This window comes from Oryzias latipes, chromosome 13 (genome assembly GCF_002234675.1).
Source record: "Oryzias latipes chromosome 13, ASM223467v1".
NCBI lineage: Eukaryota > Metazoa > Chordata > Actinopteri > Beloniformes > Adrianichthyidae > Oryzias > Oryzias latipes.
Genome location: NC_019871.2, coordinates 3,840,830 through 3,860,905, shown reverse-complemented (window position 1 = coordinate 3,860,905; position 20,076 = coordinate 3,840,830). Strand labels below are relative to the sequence as shown.

The following is a 20,076-nucleotide window of genomic DNA, read 5'->3' as shown; positions in this document are numbered from 1 at the left end:
GTCGACTTGATTCGATTCTTCCTCAGACAGAAAACACCAAGAACACAAGTTTAATTGGAGTGGAACCTTCCTACCCAACATTAAGGGGTTGGTTTGGGGGGTTAAATCACTAAATGGCTCCTGGGTGCTGTGTCTGCCTCCATCATGGGGATGGGTCAAAGGTGGAGGACAAATTTCACAGACGCAGAAGTGAGACAACCTTGAGGAGTTTACCCTAAAGTGAAAACCATTGCCAGTGTGTAAACGGATGAGGACTGTGTCTCCCAGTTTTGGTGGTGACGTTCAATCCTACTCCTTAATCATCACCTGCTCCACCACTGAGACTTCCTCAGAAGGTGGAGCTGAATTCACGAGACGTTTCACACAGACCAGTGTTCACGGCGAAACAAAGACCAGGCGGAACAGAGCAAAGAGGCTCAACAGCCGGACGGGTCACTGCTGAAAGCTCAGAGAACCTCCAGCTGCTCCAGAGGAAAAATGTTGCCCTCCTTCCGCCTCTTTTCCCAGCTGTGCTCATGTCCTTCCATCCCTCCTGTGTTTTTCCCTCACGCTGTTTTCAGCGGCAGAGGACGATGCGTCTCAGAACAAGAGCTCCGCTGTACGTCTGAGAGGAACGCCGTTCCACGGAGAAAGGATCCTTTCACTTTAACTCAACCCTTCGAATGCCTACAATCTGAATGTTGGCGCCATGTGACGACAAAATCTGTTCAGGAAATTGGTTCAAAATATAACAATTCAATTAGTTTTAAATTGGAGACGAAGAGGATTCGTGTCTGAAGAACAAGGACCAGAAAATAGTTTTTTAGATTTTTGGAGGATTGTGAGGTAGTAAAGTTAAGTTAGGGTGTGTTTTCCTGAAAAAAAATACAAGCAGCTTTCGCTTTTAATATTAAACTTCTAATGTCATTGTCTGTGTCTATCCTGCAGATATTTTGGACTCCCAATGCAGCGTCTCCCTGGAGTTTTATGTGTCGCCACGACCTTGGGGCGCGACCACGCGCGTTGATGTTCAGCCTCATCCCTCCTACAGCAAACCCAGCAGACCTCTAATCTCTGCAAGATTGATGAGGCCTCGTCCAGGAGCAGCCGCTCTGGCTCTCTGTCGATAAGGCAGCTCTCATTTCACCACCTTTTGCTTGCCACTCTGTCCTGCCTCTGCCCCCCCCCCCCCCCCCCCCCCCCCCTACACTACAGCTGAGGGACATGGGGGCGGGACTGGCACCGTGAGGGACGACGGCGCCTTTGAGCCACAGGGAATCCTGCTGGAAGTACAGTAACCATGAAATGTCCCAGAACCAGGAGCTCCTCCTTGTCTGACTGCCACGCGGCAGCTGAGCAGGACCTCGGGGTCGGCATGTCACTGTGGAACCGCCGGAGCCGCAAAGCGCCAACACCTCACCTCAGCTGAACCCGCACAACTCCGAGTCTCACGCGGGACAATGTGCAACATCTCCTTCTGTGATGTGGACAGCAAGGTGGACCAGTTCTTCCAGCCCACGCTCTACATCATCGTCATCGTTCTGGGGCTGCCCACCAACTGCATGGCTCTGTGGGCGGCCTACCTTCAGGTGAGGCCAGGCGGAGGCAAACAGAAGAAGGTTCATGATCATTCAGGTGTCTGCAGAGGCGGACCGAACTCACATGATAGAACCCGATAAAAACAATGGAGTCATGTATTTACAGCTCTTTTTACTGTAGTCGACTGTTCTGTTATATGCTGCTGCTGCTGCAGCATCCCATGTCATTCTGCTCACCTGGCAGGTGTGGCCAATGATCTTGATCAGCACCAGGTATTTAAGTCAGAGGAGGCCTCAACCAGAAAAGCATGCAGAGAGAGCTGAGAGCTGAGGCTGAGGAGCAGTGGTTTTGGGTTGGAGCTGTGCTGGTTGGTTTGTTTTCTCTTTTTATCCCCTCTTGGTCCTCAGCAGTCTTATACTGCTAGGTTTTGTTATTTCAGTTTGGGGTTGGACCTTGGTAGTCCTTATTTGCGGGCTTTGATTGTTTCTTTTCATTAGTTGGATTTTGTCAGGCAGCCTCAGCAGGGAGCTGCTGACTCCGACGGTCAATGTGGCTGGGTCAGTCGTCTCCCTGACTTATTTTATGCTCCAAGGTTCCAATCCCTCTGTTTTGTATTTGCTTAGAACCAGCACAGTAATTTAGTTTTGTTTTACAGGACACAGGTTCTTTCTCCCTCTCAATAAACCGTGTTCCTTAACATACTGATGTCCATTGGTTCATATGTTCTGGCTTAGACTGGGACAGGTTTGCCTGTCAGGGCCGTAACATTGACCCAATGGGTTCCTACAGATCGTTGTTGTATTATTATAGCCGTAACTCTCTCATTGAGCTTGAAAACCACATTCTATTTAGTACTTTCCATCTCTACTGGCCCTTGAAGGAAGTTTACATTCTACCATTTCTATTATGTGACTCTGGCATCCACTATAGGTTCAGAAAGGCAAAATAGTGTCCGTGTGAATAATTACTATGGTCCGAGTGGATAAATTTGAATTTAGGAGTTTCTCCAGTATTGTTGGGTTGACGCTGATGCAATTAACACTATTCCAAAGGATTTTGAAGAACAGCAGCAGATATTGTGTTATTGTGTGCTGACAGTGTTTGCTCAACACAAATCTGCGGGCTGCCCGGCGGCACAGCGGATGGCGCGTTCGCCTCGTAGAAGGCCCTGGTTTGAATCCTGGCCGGGACCTTTCTGTGTGGAGTTGGCCCGTTCTCCCCGTTCATGCATGGGGTTTCTCTGGGCACTCTGGCGGGTATAGAGGATTGTAAATCACCTGGTCATGGCACGGAGAAAAGGGGCTTTGCGCCATCATCAGAATGTTCTGTTGCCAGGAAAACCTCCAATATTAACGACTCAAAGACCATATTGTGCCACAAGAACCGGATCATAGTTTTTTGGATTGTCTTGGTTCTTTGAGTTAAAGGCCAAATCGTACCTGTACTGGTATTGATTACAGGCCAAAATGCTGTCAGGACGCTGTTTATTTAATTATTTATTTATGAGTGTCCTTCAGCGTCTGACTCTTGTTTTCTTTCTTCCTTGGGATGGGGACCGAACAGAAACTCTGTGCCGTGTTGCTGCCAGTATCGTATAAAAACATGGAAAAATTTCTAGCGGCTCAGATAAGAGCGAGAGAAGCAGTGCAGCGGCACAGCGGCTAATCCACGGAGCCTTAGCCAAAATGCTGTCGGCAAAGCGGGTCAAAGTTCAGCAGAACCTCACAGGACCAGATTCTAGTTTATGGATCAGAGTGATGAGTCCAACGCTCTGAAAAAAGGCCAACGTCGTGGCGATGAGCGTTACTAGTTTACTTCCACGTGTGAGAAAGTGCGGCTGCAGCTTTTACAGTGCAGACTGTAAACAAAGCATCTTCACCACATCAAAGCATCGTTATGCTGCCTCATCATCACACTTTATTGTTTCTGGAGAGAAGTAGTGTTTTTCCTTTATTTTTGAAGCACCGTTCAGACTTCTGATCCGTTTAAAAGCCCTGGAGAAGCTACATTAATGTTGAAAATAAACATCACTTTATTTCCTCAATCATACTTTTAGAACCTTATTGGTTAAGACACATTCATTCCATAGTTTTTCCTATACTAAAAAATATTTAGTTGTGGAAATCAGACAATGTTGACTGTTCCCCTTCTACATTTTACGTTAACTAAATAAAAGCACTATGAGTTTGCTCGGGTAAAAGCAACTTATATATGAGACACAGTGGCAGTGCTTAACATTATGACCATTAAATAAACTGAATTTGACAATTTTAATACAATGGAAGACGAATTGAAAATCAGGTAGAGTTATTTCTAGATCCTACTTTTAAAAAAGGATCAAAAAGTGTTCCAGTACAATATCAGGATACGTATCGTATTGCCAGAGTCTTGCCAAAACACGCCTCTAGGTCATAGTGTCTGTATTATTACCTGACTTCTTAGATTCTTCTGTTATCAAACACGGTTGTGTTTTTCCCCCCGCATACCTGACATGTTTCGACGAAACGTGACGTCCGTCCGAAACATGTCATGTATGTGGAAAAAAAGTAAAACAAAAACACAACAAAACACAACCGTGTTTGATAACAGAAGAATCTAAGAAGTCAGTTGTATGTTTGTGTATGTTGTATTCTAAGGGTTAGACCCCAGCCCACCTCCTTTCTGCATTAATGAAGAGCAGGTTTCTATTCTGGCATTTAGAACCAGTTTTAAACCTCCCATGAAACTCTCCTGTTGTGTTTCTGTATTATTTTAGCCCAAATCTTTAGAAAAAAAAAATCCAAAGTCCATTTATAACCATAAAAACGGTCAACGTTGAAAAACTCATAAGAGGACAAGAAAAATCAGTTTAGCAATGCAAATTCCTGGTCTTTCATCTCCATGAATGTTTGCACAGAATACCCACAAATCCTTCCCTCCGTCCACCTGATCTGGGATTCGGTGTCACCAAGAAATAGGGATAGGGATCTATTGATGGTCATGACATGAATAGAGCTTTAAGTTCCCATTTCTAAGCTACAGACAAACCATCTTTTCTGTCTGCAACACATTCAGCTTTCAACAAATTTAGGAAAGTACCGGACTGGAGGCCGAGGAGTCACAATACCTTTTTTTATAGCATGTTTATGAGCATCTGCTGGATACACTCAGCCTCGGGTTATTTTCCCATACGGCATCAAACCCCCAGAATTTCATTTCCCACAGACTCTCCGTTTGCTTTGGCAGCTGCTGATGAATCATTATTGATTTCTTTAATCAGAGTTCATATTTTACTGGAACAAATGTTATTAAAGGGCGCAGCTTCCGTCGCGTTTGAGCTTCCTCTTTGCGTCTTTCTCCTTCCTGCTAAAGCTTCTTGTCCCCCCCTCAGGTCCGCCAGCGGAACGAGCTGGGCATTTACCTGATGAACCTGTCGGTGGCCGACCTCCTCTACATCGCCACTCTGCCGCTGTGGATCGACTACTTCCTGCAGCACGACGACTGGATCCACGGTCAGGAGAGCTGCAAGCTGTTCGGCTTCATCTTCTACACCAACATCTACGTCAGCATCGCCTTTTTGTGCTGCATATCGATGGACAGGTACCTGGCTGTGGCGTACCCGCTGCGCTTCGCCAAAGTCCGACGGATTAAAACGGGTAGGTTGTGAACACCAGGCAGAGGAAATCCTTCAATCTAGAGGGAGGATTACGGGGAACAGATGCAGCACCACATCCTCTATTAGCTTGATAATGCTATATTTCTGCTGAATTGCACTGCAGCACAGTTAGCAGGCAGAGGGGATTGTGGGATTTATCTCTTTTTCCCAACAATATTTCAAGCCTGAACGGTGGACAGTTGCTTCCGCAAAGTGCGTTAATTCTGGTAATGCATACTTCATCGGCCATTAACCCGCTTATGCCATGGTCACTAACAAAACACATAAATATTCAATCAGTTTGTAGTACTTTATTGTTAGAATTTTCGGTTTAGATCGCCTTTTTTACAAAAAGCGGACTATTTGTTACGCGGTGTGGCGTGGACCTCGACTGGAGTGCCAAAGGAAAGCAATATTTATGCTGATGATCACGATGTGTTAAATAAAGCATCAGTTCAGAGGGAAAGTTCTCCTCTTACCGCTTGTTTTTGTCCAGGTGATGAAGCTAAAGATTGTTTTAAAGAAGCCGGCGCAGTGATATAGAACATTTAAGCTAAGTGACCGGAACTCATTTTTTAGGCGTGCCGTTATCACTTTTTAAGCCACACCCAGCAGCCAATCAGAATCGAGTATTCTCCCGAACCGTGGTATAATTTTGTTTTAATCTCTTTTGTTAAATTTTTAGGGGCAGGCTTTAATAAGCTAAGCATCTGCCTGCTCCTTTTCAGACATCTGTTGTATTGTTACCATAATATGATCATGATTATTGTTATTATTATTAGTAGTAGTAGTAATAGTAGTATTTTGTTCTGGGGGTTTCTGTTTAATTTTTAGGGGACTGCTTAACAAACTTAGCTTTGGCTGCACCTTTTCAGACATGTTTTTTTAATTGTTATTATTTTTATATCATTGTTGTTGTAGCCGTTATCATCTATACGTTTTCATCATGTAGGTTCTGAATATTAACACTTTTTAAGCAAATGTAATTTGAAACAAAGATTGAGCTAGCATTAGCATCACTATATTTTGTACCACAGTGAGTCGGGGACAAATAGAACCACCGGCTACGCCGCTACAGCTAGCGGGGGGCTAGTAGCTAATATACAACCTGTCGTTGATCAGAGGAAGAACATCTGCGGACTTCAGGAGCGAGTTCTCTGTGGGTTTACCTGGCCTGAATAACTATTGGTTCCTGATGTGTTCCAAGATGCGCCCACTTGTAGCCCACTGGTAACCTCATTGGCACCTGGAGTAAGAACAACATAAACAAAAGAGCTCTTTTTTGTTATCAACACATAACTTGCTAGCTACTAGCACCTTGCTAGCTGCAGTGATTCAGCCATGAAAAAGCGTTCATGCTACGTACACTCCGGGCATAAGCTGCACATTCAAGAACGTGCTAAAGAGGCGATATTGAACGTGCTTTGAGCCTACGGTGTTCATGCTGGACTGTCGCTATCCAATCGGCTAATGCTAGCGCGTGTACTCACGGTCGGAGGAGACTTGGTGCAAATCTTGTGAATCTTGCTCCAGGTGTAAATAATCTTTCACTGGTTTGACTTTTGACGTGCGTTCATTATTAAACGTCCAAACGCACATTTACAGGCGTTTGCATGACTTTTCATTGGAAGTGGCCACTTAAAGGCGCGGTGCTGAGCCCAGTGTGAACGTAGCATGAATGTAGCGTGAGAACACGACAAAAGCATGCTAACATGTCAATGCCCTTTTGTCAAAAATACCTCCTGTTGAGGGACGCAAGAATACCTAAAGCTAAGACAATGGAAGTAGTTGTATGGTAGATATTTAAAAAATGCTATTTAAATGCTAACTTAGCTTTAGACGACACAAAAGCCAGAAAGAAGCAGACAAATGCTACAAACACACAAAGTATTACAATGAAAAAGAATCGTTTTAGTGTCAAAAAGGCTGTGCATTCATCTATGCTTTGTTTTTTTACTTTAAGAATAAGAATGATATGTCAAAGATCGGGTTTCTCATCGGGCTTTTCTCCTCTGAACCTCCTGCAGCGATCCTGGTCAGCTCCACCATCTGGATCATCGAGATCGTTGCTAATTCTGCTCCTCTTTTCCACAACGAGCTCTTCCAGGACCGCTTCAACCACACCTTCTGCTTTGAGAAGTACCCCATGCAGGACTGGGTGGCGGGGATGAACCTCTACAGGACGTTTCTGGGCTTCCTGGCTCCGTGGACGGCCATGCTGGTCGCCTACAGAGGCATCCTGGCAGCAGTCAGATGCAACGTCTCCACAGAGCGCCAGGAAAAAGCCAAGATCCAAAGACTGGCCCTGAGTTTAATCCTCATCGTGTTGCTCTGCTTTGGACCGTACCACAGCCTTCTTCTGGTGCGGACTGTCATGTTCATCAGGAAGCCGTGTGACTGCAGCTCCGAGGAGACCATGTTTGCGGCGTATCACGTGTCGCTGGCGCTGACGAGCTTGAATTGCGTCGCTGATCCCATCCTGTACTGTTTCGTCAACGAGGGAGCCAGGCACGACGTGGGCCGAGCCCTTTCAGCCTTGATGTCCGTGACCTGCCTCAGACGCTCCTCCTCCTCGCCGTCACACGTCGACATACTGAACGCCGGCTCGGTGACCATCGACACGCCGCTGTCGACCAAGAAGCAGCCTTGTGTGTACGCTGATGGCGGCAAAAGCGGAGGCTACAAGACGGAGCTGGTGGCTCTGAAGGAGGAGTGTCTACAGATGACTATTCTCAGCGTTAGGAAGTGAATCCTTCAGGGGCGACTGAAATTGCAAACGCACTGAGCCGATGGTGGTGTTCGGCATTCAGCCCGACATCTAACTAGTTTGGGTATCAAACCAGCAGTCGGAGCTGACGGAAGAGGGGATTTATCCCATCAGGTGTCATCATACTAACGATAAGGTGAAGGCCGTGTCACATAGCCGCTACGCACATATTTCGCCTTTTCCAGGTATGAAATTTCGCTCTTTCATGATACGTGTTTCTTTTTCGGTTTTTAACTGTTCGGAAGTTTTGGTCGCCTGAGAATTTGGCAGTTTTGGCGTATTTGACGCAGGGCAAATTCGTGGCTTTCCACGGCTGTTTAACGCATGTCTGACAGACTTTTCACGCATGTTTCACCGATGTATAACTTTAATGATACATATGTGAAAACTTCACCTAAAGACCACCACTTTTCTCCCTTTTTCCACGTATATTGACCAGTCTTTATCCGTGCAATATGCGCAAAACGTGCGTAGTGGCTGTTTGACGCGACCTTAACCGTTCACACAGAGGACCAGTTTCAAAAGAAACAGCTGACCTGGAAGTTAGCAAAAAAACCCCACCCTTATGCAAACGGAGGACAAGGCCAACTGAAGGCAGATAAACGAGCACAAATTCTGTGTTTTTCACCAGAAACCATTTTCATAGAGAGAAAACAAACTCATGTCATCTTCGAGGGATTTCTAAAGGGAAGTGTCCAGTTTTTCCAACTTTCTGCTCTGTGGAAACTAATTTAAGTCAAAGATTTAAGATATTTAAGAGTCTGTGCTGATGTCAGAGACGTCACCGGTTGTCAAGAACTACTTTCACAAAAACAGGAAGCGCACGTTTCTTGGTTTTCAGTGCAAAAAGTCTATTAAGGGAGCTTTAACTTTTAGAGAGGGAAATCATGGAGATAAAAGATAAGAAACAAATTAACGGTGTGTTCACGCGTCCCTCCAGTTCAAAGTCTCTGCATCTGAGACTTCAGTGCGACTCTAGTCCAAGTCCCCGTCTCTGGCTGCTGTGGCTGATTCCATCCACTTCTGTGACTCATAGACTTCATCTTTGAGGAAGAGGAGAAGCAAAAGACAAAAATCTGGAGGGAATCTGCTTCATTCTGTCATCTGCAGACTCTGGGTTAAACCGTGATCTCAGGTTAGGTCACACATGTCATAATGTCTACAGTCCAACATATAAGCCAATTTGTTGTTTAGATTAAATCCTCATACATTGTCCCAACCTTTGAGGATTTGAACCTACTGTCTCCCACTCTTTGGGTGGACACTCTCCCACTTGCCCCCAGAGTCAGTGTGACTGAGCTTGGAGTTGACATTCTACCATTTGTCAAAAGCAGCAAAAGAACTAACATGTTTTGAAAACCATAGTGGTATGACTACACTACCCAGAATGCCTAGAGGGACCAATAAGCAGGGGATTGGTCAGAGGGGTTAAGGGGAAGTTTTTCTAGAGAACTCTTTTCTTCTTCATGTCTTTTATCTGCAATAATCAATCAGCCTTTGCAGAGAGAGGAACACAACAGACAATATAACTTTATTGATAATAACGTTCAGTTGTGACACATAAAATACTGAACCATACTCTCACTTTTTCACTTCATCACGTTGAAGCACAGTACGTATCACTCCGCCAGGCTTCTGACTACATCCAACAATCCGTCAAGGGGTGTGGCTTCGTAGTTTACCAAAACCAAAATAATGGTACACATATCATGAACTGTTGATGGGTTAACTCTGGAAGGGCCCCCCCCTACATTTACAGAGTCCACTAGGGGCGCCACTCAGTCCTTCGCCCAACTTTCCCCTTCGCGGTTAGACTGCGTAACAGTTCTTCTTTCTACATATGAATTCCGCTCTAAAGTGGGCGTCGTCTTCTTATTGACAGCTGCCAGTCAAATCCCTTCAGAACTACATCTGTGTTTTAGATCGGCCATCAAGCTAGTCAGAAATATTTGTCCATTTTTGTTGGACGCTTCCTGTGGAGACGGAGACCTTTTGTCTATCCACATTTTTGACAAAGATTGGCGAGAATTAGATACTCCAAAAATGTATATTTTGTTAACTCTTACACATAAAATATATATATATTATTAATAAAATGCAGAACTTCTAGCTTAATATATGAAAAACTACATTTAAAGTACTAAACGTTCCTGACAGATGAAGTACTTGTTGGTACCTGAGCCCTGTGTCAAATGGTCCATTTTTTAATTGTTCTTTCAAGCTAAACGCAGTAAAGACAGAAGTGATCCAAATTCACCGTTTGGTTGATCAAAAGGTCAGAATAAATGTTAACATCTCACTGTGACGCCTCATTCTGTCAAAAACCAAACAGTGACAATAACGGCAGGATGTTTGTAAGAAGTATTTGAACAGATATTTGTACGCTGACATCTTCTGATGAAACATTTGTGCCTAAAGGGCCACCGTAGGTTCTGTCACCTCTTGACGCCATTCTCTAAAAACAGAAGAGACTTTTATTTTGAAGTTTTAAGCCTGGCGATGCTAAAGTTTTTGGGGCTTCCGTTCAGTGTGGCTGTCAGTCTTTGTGTTGTTGGTTTCTGCGTCGTGTCTGTTTGCATTATGGGATGCTCCCTGATGGCATCTGTTTACATTATTTAAACCGGACGAACTTACCAACCTTATGAATGGAAACAGGAAACGCCCGTCTGAACTCTGTACATCCGAGCGCATGAGTGCAGCCATGCTTTTGTTTTGGTTCGGCGAGCTCCGCCCTGTGTGCCACGGCCGGCGCTTTGGTCGACTCCCGTGTCAATGTTGGAATTAATAAATGATGCATTTGAAACTTTTGTTTGATTATTGAACACAAAAGATTTTAAAAAAAAACACGTTTATGTGGAAAAGTCTCACTGACCTTTGCCTGCAGCAGAAATACAGTTAATAAAAGGAAATGTTTATGAAGTATATTTGTTTAATTTAACTTTATTTCCCAAGAGGGTTTAGTTTACACTCAAATAAATCTGTTTCAAAGATCCGGGGGAAAAAACCCTGGAGTAGGGTTTGTACCACCCTAAACTGCCCCACGGGCGGAAATTTGAATTACGATAATCCTGTGACTAAAGAATTAAAAGAAGATTATAAAATAAGTAATGATAAAAAGTTACTTCCAAAAGTAATTAGGAGTAGTTTCCCACTACTTGATCCAAAAAGAAACAGCAACTCAATTTCTTTATGATAATAGTAACTAGTTACCAGAAAATTAACTATTTAGTTATCATAAAACTCAATTAAAAAAGGTCAAATTTACTTCAAGAAACTTTAATATTTGTATGGTAAGTATTTTGTTCAACAATAAAAGTAAATATTAAAAAAATGGTTTGTTTAACTCTGAACTTTCTGAAATAAATCCAACTTAAGGCCCGTACACACCGGGACGAATTTCGCGCGCGATTTTCGCCGACGTTTAACGCCTCGTGACTAAACAAAGGGCCCAAATGTGAGTGTGCACACCGACGTGAAAAAAACGCCACGCGTCAAAGCGTCAAAAAAAAAACGCTTCGGGTTTGTTTGTTTTTTGACGCATCGCGTCGAAAACTATTCGACCAATGAGAACGGCACTTTTGCACACGTGTCTGGAGCTTCTGAAGTCACAGTAAAACACAACTTGGGGGCGCTCAAACACAAAACTGCCTTGCTGAGCACACATACCAGCGAAGAAGATAGACGCCAAGTAGCGTCTACACTGCCGCGAAGAAATAATGACGGACATTCTAAAATATCCCCGAACCAAGCACCAGTTGGAGCTACTGGTGCCTGAAATATTCACGTTTTCTTTGTTTGATTCTGACAAGCGCATAAATACTTGCTCTCTTTTTCTGAGTGAAAAGCGACTTTAGGAAGCGTAAAGTTGTGCAGCGCCACCTTGTGTACAGGAGTATTTATTTAGAAAGTATAAATGAAAACTGTTTTTCAGATTAAAAGTTAATAAAGTACGACGGTTTTACGGCCACCAAGAAAAAATAAGTAAAATTACGAGATTTAAAGTCGTTAATTTACTAAATTATTTCTCTTAAATTTACGACTTTATTCTCGTGATTTAGCATTTCTGACTTTTTTTGACGTAAATTTACGACTTTATTCTCGGAATTTAGCATTTATGACTTTTTTTCTCGGAAATTTACGACTTCAATTGTTTGTAAACTGGCCCTAAAACTCTGTTCTAATAAAGTGAAAAACAATCAGAAAAAACCCCCAAAAAACTGCAGGAAGCTGAAAATAAAAAAAACCCACCAGTTCTGTTTGGACTGTTGAAACAGCTGAAAACACGTGACAATACGTTTACACCGAGCTCAGAAACGCGTTCAGTGGCCGCTTCTAATGCAAACGTGTGATTCGGGCTTCAAAACTCTGCAGTCGTCACGTATAGCAACACATGCTACCTGGAAATGCAGAACACTGTTGATGCTAATAAGAAAAAAAAGATTGAAATGATCAGAAACCCAAAAGACAACGTTTGTTAACACTGGAGATGTCGTCAGTGACGGCTAAATAGCACACGCTCTTTGGCGAACCGCAACTCTCTGATTGTTTATGCGATCAACGGGAATCAGCTGATTCCAACTCAGAGAAAAGCAGCTTTTTGTTGTTACACAACGCTTTACGCTACGTTATGCTACACATGACTAACGCAGAACTGCAGAATGGCGCTTTTCTCTGCGTTAGCATCAGACGATTTCCGTTGCAGACGTAAACATTTCATAAGCTGTTGCACGTCGGCGTGAGGCCGCTGTTCTCCGCCTGGAACATCCCTAAATGCGTTCAGAATTATATTAGTGGCTCGTATGCTAAATGAGTCACTACGTTAGCTAAAAACCAGATAAACAGACGCTGCTAATTTCTTAATTTATCGCTGAAGTAGCTAAAGAACATTACACCAGCGTAAAATTGAAATGATGGTTAACATGGGTACATTTTTAAAAATGTAAAACTAAATGAGATGAAAAAAAGCTAAACTTATTATTTATTGATTGATCAATTTTAAATGAGCTTAAGCTGTTTCATTTAATGCTAAATGCTACATTAGCTGTGGCAAATATAGATTAAATAAAGTTTCAGTCTTGTTTAATTTTGAAATTGTGTATTTTTAAGCATAAAAAAACACAAACAGATAAAAAATCATTGTTTTATTGTTTGCTCATTTGATGCATAATGCAGGACAACAGGGAAAACGACGTTTGAAAGCTAAGAAGCTAAACGTTAGCATACTTTGAAATATCACTACAAGTTTAGCTTTTATTTTTATTCCAAACAGAGTCAAACTTATTGACAGATTTAGCTGAAATGAAGTGAAATCCTGGGCTTTTTTCCCGAACCGAAGTTTTATATAGTAGATGTTTGATCTTCACAGCAGGAAGCCCGGTCTGACTTTGGCGTGTCCTTCACAGCAGCTCCTGCGGTTTGAGACGCCTTGTCATTTTTTCACACGTCATCATCAGTGTAATAAAGGGAAAGGTCACATGGGGACACGCAGGTGAAGCGGCGGCAGCTCGGCGTCCAGCCAACCGAGTCACCTTCAGCCGTCCCCCCATGTGTTCCTGCTCCCCGGGGAGGGGGGGCCGATGAACAACATGAAGGGTCGTCTGTGCTTGAGGAGGGGGGCGGTCTGCCCCCCTCCATGCTGCTTCCAGGATGAGGCGGGACGGAGAACGCCGCTCTCCTTCTTGAGGAGGCGGGACACACACACACACACCCCCGCCTGAGGGGGGAGGCGAGTCTCCCCCTTTATGCTCCACTGCTCACCTCTGCTGCAGGGCTATAAATAGAAGCTGAGCCAAGGCCGCGCCTTCATTACCGAACACCTGTTTATGAGACGGATTGGTGATCAGGTGAGGAAGAAAACGCCTCTGGGAGACGAAGAGCAGATGTTTGTCCTTCATCTTCATCGCCCTTCATCTTCCCCTGAAGACCTCCCCGTGGAGGTCAGAAACCACCGACGTCATCGGCTGCAGGTCGCTGATTTTTATCACCTGGCTGACCACTCCACACCCTGGATCTGAACGTTTTAGCTCCCGGTGGCTGAAAACGTTTCACCTGAAAGCATCTTGAAGGACACGACCTGAGGGCAGGGGGCGTGTCCTGCAGGTCGGTGAGAAAAACACCCCGAGGTCCTCTTTCCCGCTCTGACATTAACGCTGGCCTTTAATCATCTTTAATCATTCATGGATCCAAAAGCTGGAGGCGGAAAGGAACGGCGTTCCCAGCTTCAGGGGGACCATGTTCATGCGTCACCTCTGGAGGCCAGAAGGCTGCAGCCTTTGAAGGAAGAAAAAGTCAAAACTCTGCTCACCTCTGAGGAGGAGGCCGCAGCTTTTCTGTTTTGATTTTATTTATCATAAGCAAAGTACGTGAAGCAGTGGCGCTCACGCCAGAGCCGCAGCATCGTGTCAGCTCAGCGCTGCTCTGTGTTTGGATTAAACAATGATGTACGGCAAGCAGTGAAGGACAAAAGTGCGACAGAATAACACTTATTGAACCAGGTTAGAACCCACGGAGGTCAAGAACTGTTTTTCAAGGTCGACTTGGACCAGAAGTCAGTAGCACACGAAGCAAAACGGAAACGGCAACAAAAGACGAATAAAAAGACAAGAACAGGTCAAAGGTATCTCAGCATGTCCCCTCACAGCAAATCCACGTTCACTGATCCCCGCTGGCAGACACCGTCATGCTGGGCTTTCTTGTATTTCAACCGGGCTGGGGACAGGCACAGGGGGACCCAGACTCGGGTGGGGGCCGCCTTATGGCTACATAGCTAGCATGAAGGGTATTGCGCAAGGACCCACACTGGATGACGCTGATCGCAACCCTTGGGGATCAAACCCTGATTTCCCATGTGCCGGTCCTCCACTCAACCCAGAGCCATATATAATAATCATAATAAAATAATAATAATACAACATAAAAAAGGGCATTTTGAAGTAGAATGGTTAAAAGTCCTGTTTTTTCAATTAAAATGAAAAAGTTTGATTTCAGTTTGTAGACTTACTTACTGTAGAACTAAAAGCTTCTTTTTTTTCCCACAAATGAAGCAAAGCTGGAATTAGACGGTAGTTCTGTGTTTTTCCACATAAACCTGCTGAGATAAAACATGAAACGTCGAACTCGATGAGCTTTGCTAAACACGTCAGATTGAGTTCATGTCTTTCTGATCGGAACAAAGAAAACCTCCAACAGAACCGACGGACTCTGAAAAACCCAACAAACAGCAGAACCTCCGCTGACGGACACTCTGATACCTTTTTTTTAAAACATATTCTTGGTAATCCTAAATATTTTCTGTAGTTCAAGTTAGTCACGTTATAAACTGACCAATCAGGAGGGGCCTGCTGGCCCCTGCGTCCAACATCCAAAACCTTTGACAGATTTCGTGTAGCCCGCTTTCGTGACGGTGGCTAGTGCCGTTCACGTGACACGTGCGCGCTCCTCGGCTGATACAAACGGGGAAATGATGCGATCGGACCGCAGCATCACCTGTACGTACCACGCGTACGACAATGGTACGTCCCATTTTCATGATGTCCCTTGCGTGGGAGATAACGGTCCACGGGCCCGGACAACCCGAAAGCCCACAGAAGCCATACGGGTCGACCCTCTGATGTGACCCTCTGCGTGTGACCACTCAATGAAACGAGAGAAGACGGCCCAGCGATGGTTGGGTACTGTCATGGAGAAGGCTTCACTTCCATTTCCAGGGGCGGTTCTGTAGCACCTTTAAAATAAATGTTCAAACACGAAGAGCAGAATTGGTACCTTGACGGATCACAACATAAAGCCATCTGCTTCTTCCTCCCACCACTGTGACCAATGTGACCCAGAATCCCGTTTTCAGGAGCGCGCTGCAATCGAATTAAAAAGGGAGCAGGTCACCAGCAACCGAGCGGCCAACGCAAACACACGGACGCCGGCGCTCTGCTTTTTGGATGCGCGTCACGCACTGTCACTCCAGAACAAAAGAGCTCATTTCTGACTGAATGTCATCGGTTGTTTGGATAAACCCCTCGTGGGTTTTTCTGAGCCCCTTCCACCGCAGCAGGCTGCATTAATCTTCACCACCGGAGGGCGGATCGGTCTATTTTCAGCTGCAGCCTTCATGGACCCGCTCTTCCTCCTCCTCTCCGAGTCAGAAGTGGATTCTTCTGCAGGGACGGGTTTAGACGTTCGTCCTGCGAGCGTTTGTGTTCGCAGGTTTCTCTCCTGCAGCTGAAAAAACCGACGCTTTAAGGACCTGTTAGAAACCGGAAGGAAACTTCAAGATTTTCACAAACACTTTATGAATTTCTTGAATTCAAAGCTACAGTTCCTCATCACCATTTGTATCATATGTGAGTCACACTTTTCTGAGACCCCCTTTCTCACTAGCATGATCCAAACTTTCCTTAAAAAAAACCATTGGATACGATTTGGTCTGTTTTCTGCCCTGTAGTGCACCATCATTCCACTAGGGGCAGTAGAAGGGCTTTCTCTGCCCATTTTAAAAAATGGCTGCTTCCATGAAATCTCAAAAACACTTTTGGCGGGAAAGAAGTTGAGGCGACACTTTCTTGGTGAGGAAAAACTCATCGATGTTCATTTTTGAAATGACAAATGTGTGGATTAAATGTGACACAGCGGGTAAGTACGATGTTTATTTTCCTGAACACTCAGGTCAATCATGTTTCAGAATCTTTTATTGTCACTATGCAGTGCACACTGAAATTGTTTTCAGCAGCCCTTTTCTAATAAATATTAAAAAATAAATAAATAATAAAGACTGTACAGCAACATTAGATGAATATTACACACATGATTTAAAGTGCAGTCAGAGCATTGCCAACTGTGTGGTGACAGCAGATTAGTGGCTTATGTTAAGACTGTGTGGGGGGGGGGGGTGTTGACACAATTGTGTGATTGGGGGTGGGGGGGTGGAGCCGTTTCTCAGTCTGCTCGGGTGGGTTCTGTTGCTCCTGTATCTCTTTCCAGAGGGAAGAGGTCCAAACAGTTGGTGTCCCGGGTGGGCGGGGTCTGCAGCTACACGACTTGATGTGGTCCACCTCCTTCCCATGAATCGGGGGGGGGGCTTCTGAAGTCCACAATGACCCCCTCGGTCTTGGAGGTGTTCAGGATGAAGTTTTTTTTTTTTTTTTTTTTTTTTTTTTTTTTTTTTTTTTTTTTAACTTGTCCTGTCCAACAGCTAGGCAGACAGATGAGAGCTGAGGGCCTCTTGGGTTGGACATATTTTACTTTAACAAGAGGGGTTATTAATCTTCAGACAAACCAAAGGTATGTCTGGATAAACCCCTTTTGTAATTGAGGCCAAACTTTATTAATTTCAAACATGTCTGAAAATCTTTGGTGTTGGACCGGACGGAAAAGGAAAGAGGGGAAGAAGAGAGAGGGACGTTAGAGAGAGGGGGGGTAGGGGGTGATAATAGGAGGGGAAGGGGGATAAGACCATGAAGCAGCATAAAGCAGCAAGTTTACTGGTTGTTAATCATTATGGTAAGGTTCAAATGAAAAAAAAAACAAAAAAAAAGGGCGGAGCCTGTCCACACACACACTCAAATGTTATAAACACACCTGTTAGTTGCAAAAATGTCCACCTGTCGACATGTACACAAAACAGATAGTGTTCACACGCATACTTATGCCTTAAAACCAACTAGTGTGAAATATTTCAGTCATTCAGTCTGTTGAGCTAACACCTGTGCTCAGGTGAGTGTTTATGTTCTTCTAAAATGGATGGTGGAACGTGAAAAGAAGGAGGGAGAGTGCCCAGCCATCCCCACCCCAAGACCCCCACCGCACCAGCAGCGGCAGCCGGAATCCCCCCAACGCCACACGGGAACCGGCAGGGAACAACCGCCGCCCGGGCGACCAAGCCCGCCACCCAGGCCAGGGCCAGCAGGGCCGCCGCAAGGCCCCCAGAGCCAGAGAGCAGGGAGGCACGGAGGGAAAGAGGGCGCCGCCCCAGCCCAACCAGGAGAGCAGCCCCCCCGCCGCGCCGGGAGAACCCAACGCAGGGCCCCACCGGAGAAGGACGCCCACAGCCCCAGACGAGCACCCCACCACCACCCAGGAGTTCCGGGCATCCCCCCGCCCCAACCCCAGGTACGAGCCAGGACCCCCCAAGGGAGACCCACTCCGCACTCCAGGCAGCCATCCGCCCGGCCCACGGTTGGTCCAGGGAGGAGCGAGGCAGGGGCCCGCCGCCCCCGCCCAGGATGAAGTTGTTGTCGGCACACCATCCTGTTAGGTGCTGGACCTCCTCTCTGTGGTGGGTCTCATCGTGGTTCGATATGAGACCTACTACGGTGGTGTCATCAGCAAACGTTAGAACCATGTTTGCGGGATGAATGGTAGAGCAGTCGTGGTTGAACAGAGTGAAGAGGGCGGGGCTGAGGACACACCCCTGTGGTGTTCCTGTGCTCAGGATCAGTGTGGATGATGTTCACTCCCCGATTCTCAACACTTGGGGCCTGTTGGTGAGAAAGTTCCTGTTTGCATCCTAAACTAACATCGTTGTGAGCAACGACTGAACAAATCGCCCATCAGACAGACCGTACATGATTTGAGCGTTTCGCTGAAACACATCAGCCTCAGAATTCAGAAGCTGCAGCAAAGAAAAAGTCTGAAGTATGGTTCCAGCGCCGCAGAGCAGGAAATGGTTTTTCTGTGATTTACCGCCGTCTGTCGGAGCGTTGAGCGGCCGCTCCATCTTCAGGAGGAAAACAAGGTTTCTGTTGTCAGGAATGATTCAGCGGCTCGGTAAAATCAATGCTCTACTCCAGGTTTGGTCGTTTTTGTGACCTTGTGTGTTTCTGTCTTGTGTGTGTGTATGTGTTTGTGTCCTAATAAAGGACACAGGCTCAGCGGAGTGGGCAAAGTGTCATGTGACACACCAGATATAAACGATCAGAATGACACAAAAAGAGTTTTCTAAAGCTAAAGCGGCAGGGTGGTTCAAGAATGGACAATTGCAGATATATTTGAGGGAATTTAGCAGATCTCAGAGACGCACAAACGCACAAAAACAAACACACACAGGACAGGAAAAGAAGATAAAACAATAAACTTCAAAAACCAGACTCTGTTTAAGTTCATTTTAGTGTAAAGTTTAGGTTTTTAACATCCCTTGGAGAAATATTCACTTCTGAAACCGGCCTCTGGTGGTCATTTCAGGTACTGCAACTCCTGGTATTTCTGGGTCTCCGTCACATTTGGATAAGAACTTTTCATAGACCCACTGAACCGGACGAAGACTGAACCATTGAAATCAGAGATGAACCTTGTTCAGTCCAAACGACAAAAATGTGACGGATTAACTGAAATCAGGATGATCGGAGAGTGAGTTATCTGGAGTGAGTTGGATGAGGTCATAGAGAGTTTTCCCAGAGAGCCAGACAGCACCGCATGGTGGTGTGTAAGATGACTCTGGAGGTCAGGAAGAAGAAGAGAGGGAAAACAGAAAAGAAGACCAAGTGGTGGAAGCTACAGAATGAAGAAACTTGTGAGGAATTTAGGCAGAAGTTGAGACAGGTCCTGGGTGGTCAGGATGAGCTTCCAGATGACTGGGAAACTACAGCAGAGATTATCAGGGAAACAGGTAGGAAGGTGCTAGGTGTGTCATCTGGAAAGAGGAAAGACGGTAAAGACACTTGGTGGTGGAATGAGGAAGTACAGGAATGCGTCCAGAGGAAGAGGTTGGCTAAAAGGAAGTGGGATGTAGAAAGGACTGAGGAAGGTAGACAGGAGTACAAGGAAGCGCAGCGTAGAGTGAAGAGAGAGGTGGCAAAGGCCAAACAGAAAGCTTACGATGAGCTATATGACAGGCTAGACACAAAGGAAGGAGAGAAGGACTTGTTCAGGCTAGCCAGACAGAGAGACAGAGATGGGAAGGACGTGCAACAGGTAAGGGTGATTAAGGACAGAGATGGAAAGGTGCTAACAACCCAGGAGAGTGTACAGAAAAGATCTTCTTTCTCTTTCGGCTTTTCCCATTAGGGGTCGCCACAGCGAATCATCCTTTTCCACCTCACTCTATCATGGACATCTTCTACCCTAACATTAGCCAACTTCATGTCCTCTGTTAAGACATCCATGTATCTCCTCTTTGGCCGTCCTCTTGCCCTCCTGCCAGGCAGCTCCATCTCCAACATCCTTCTAC

The 20,076-nt window shown here is 45.3% G+C and overlaps 1 protein-coding gene across 2 annotated transcripts in view; it reads left to right on the top strand.

Annotated features, from left to right (window-relative positions):
* gpr4 (G protein-coupled receptor 4) overlaps positions 1 to 10,838 on the top strand; it is a 54,681-nt gene extending 43,843 nt beyond the window's left edge. Inside the window, exons 2-4 of one of the 2 annotated variants that reach the window (XM_011482224.3) lie at positions 928 to 1,568; positions 4,889 to 5,153; positions 7,180 to 10,838. In XM_011482224.3, the coding sequence (XP_011480526.1) occupies positions 1,440 to 1,568; positions 4,889 to 5,153; positions 7,180 to 7,901 (1,116 nt within the window). In that variant the 5' untranslated portion in view covers positions 928 to 1,439 and the 3' untranslated portion in view covers positions 7,902 to 10,838. Of the gene's footprint in view, positions 1 to 927; positions 1,569 to 1,610; positions 1,886 to 4,888; positions 5,154 to 7,179 lie in introns of those variants that run through there. The other variant, XM_020708041.2, reaches the window with a different exon arrangement.
* Positions 10,839 to 20,076: the final 9,238 nt, after the last annotated feature.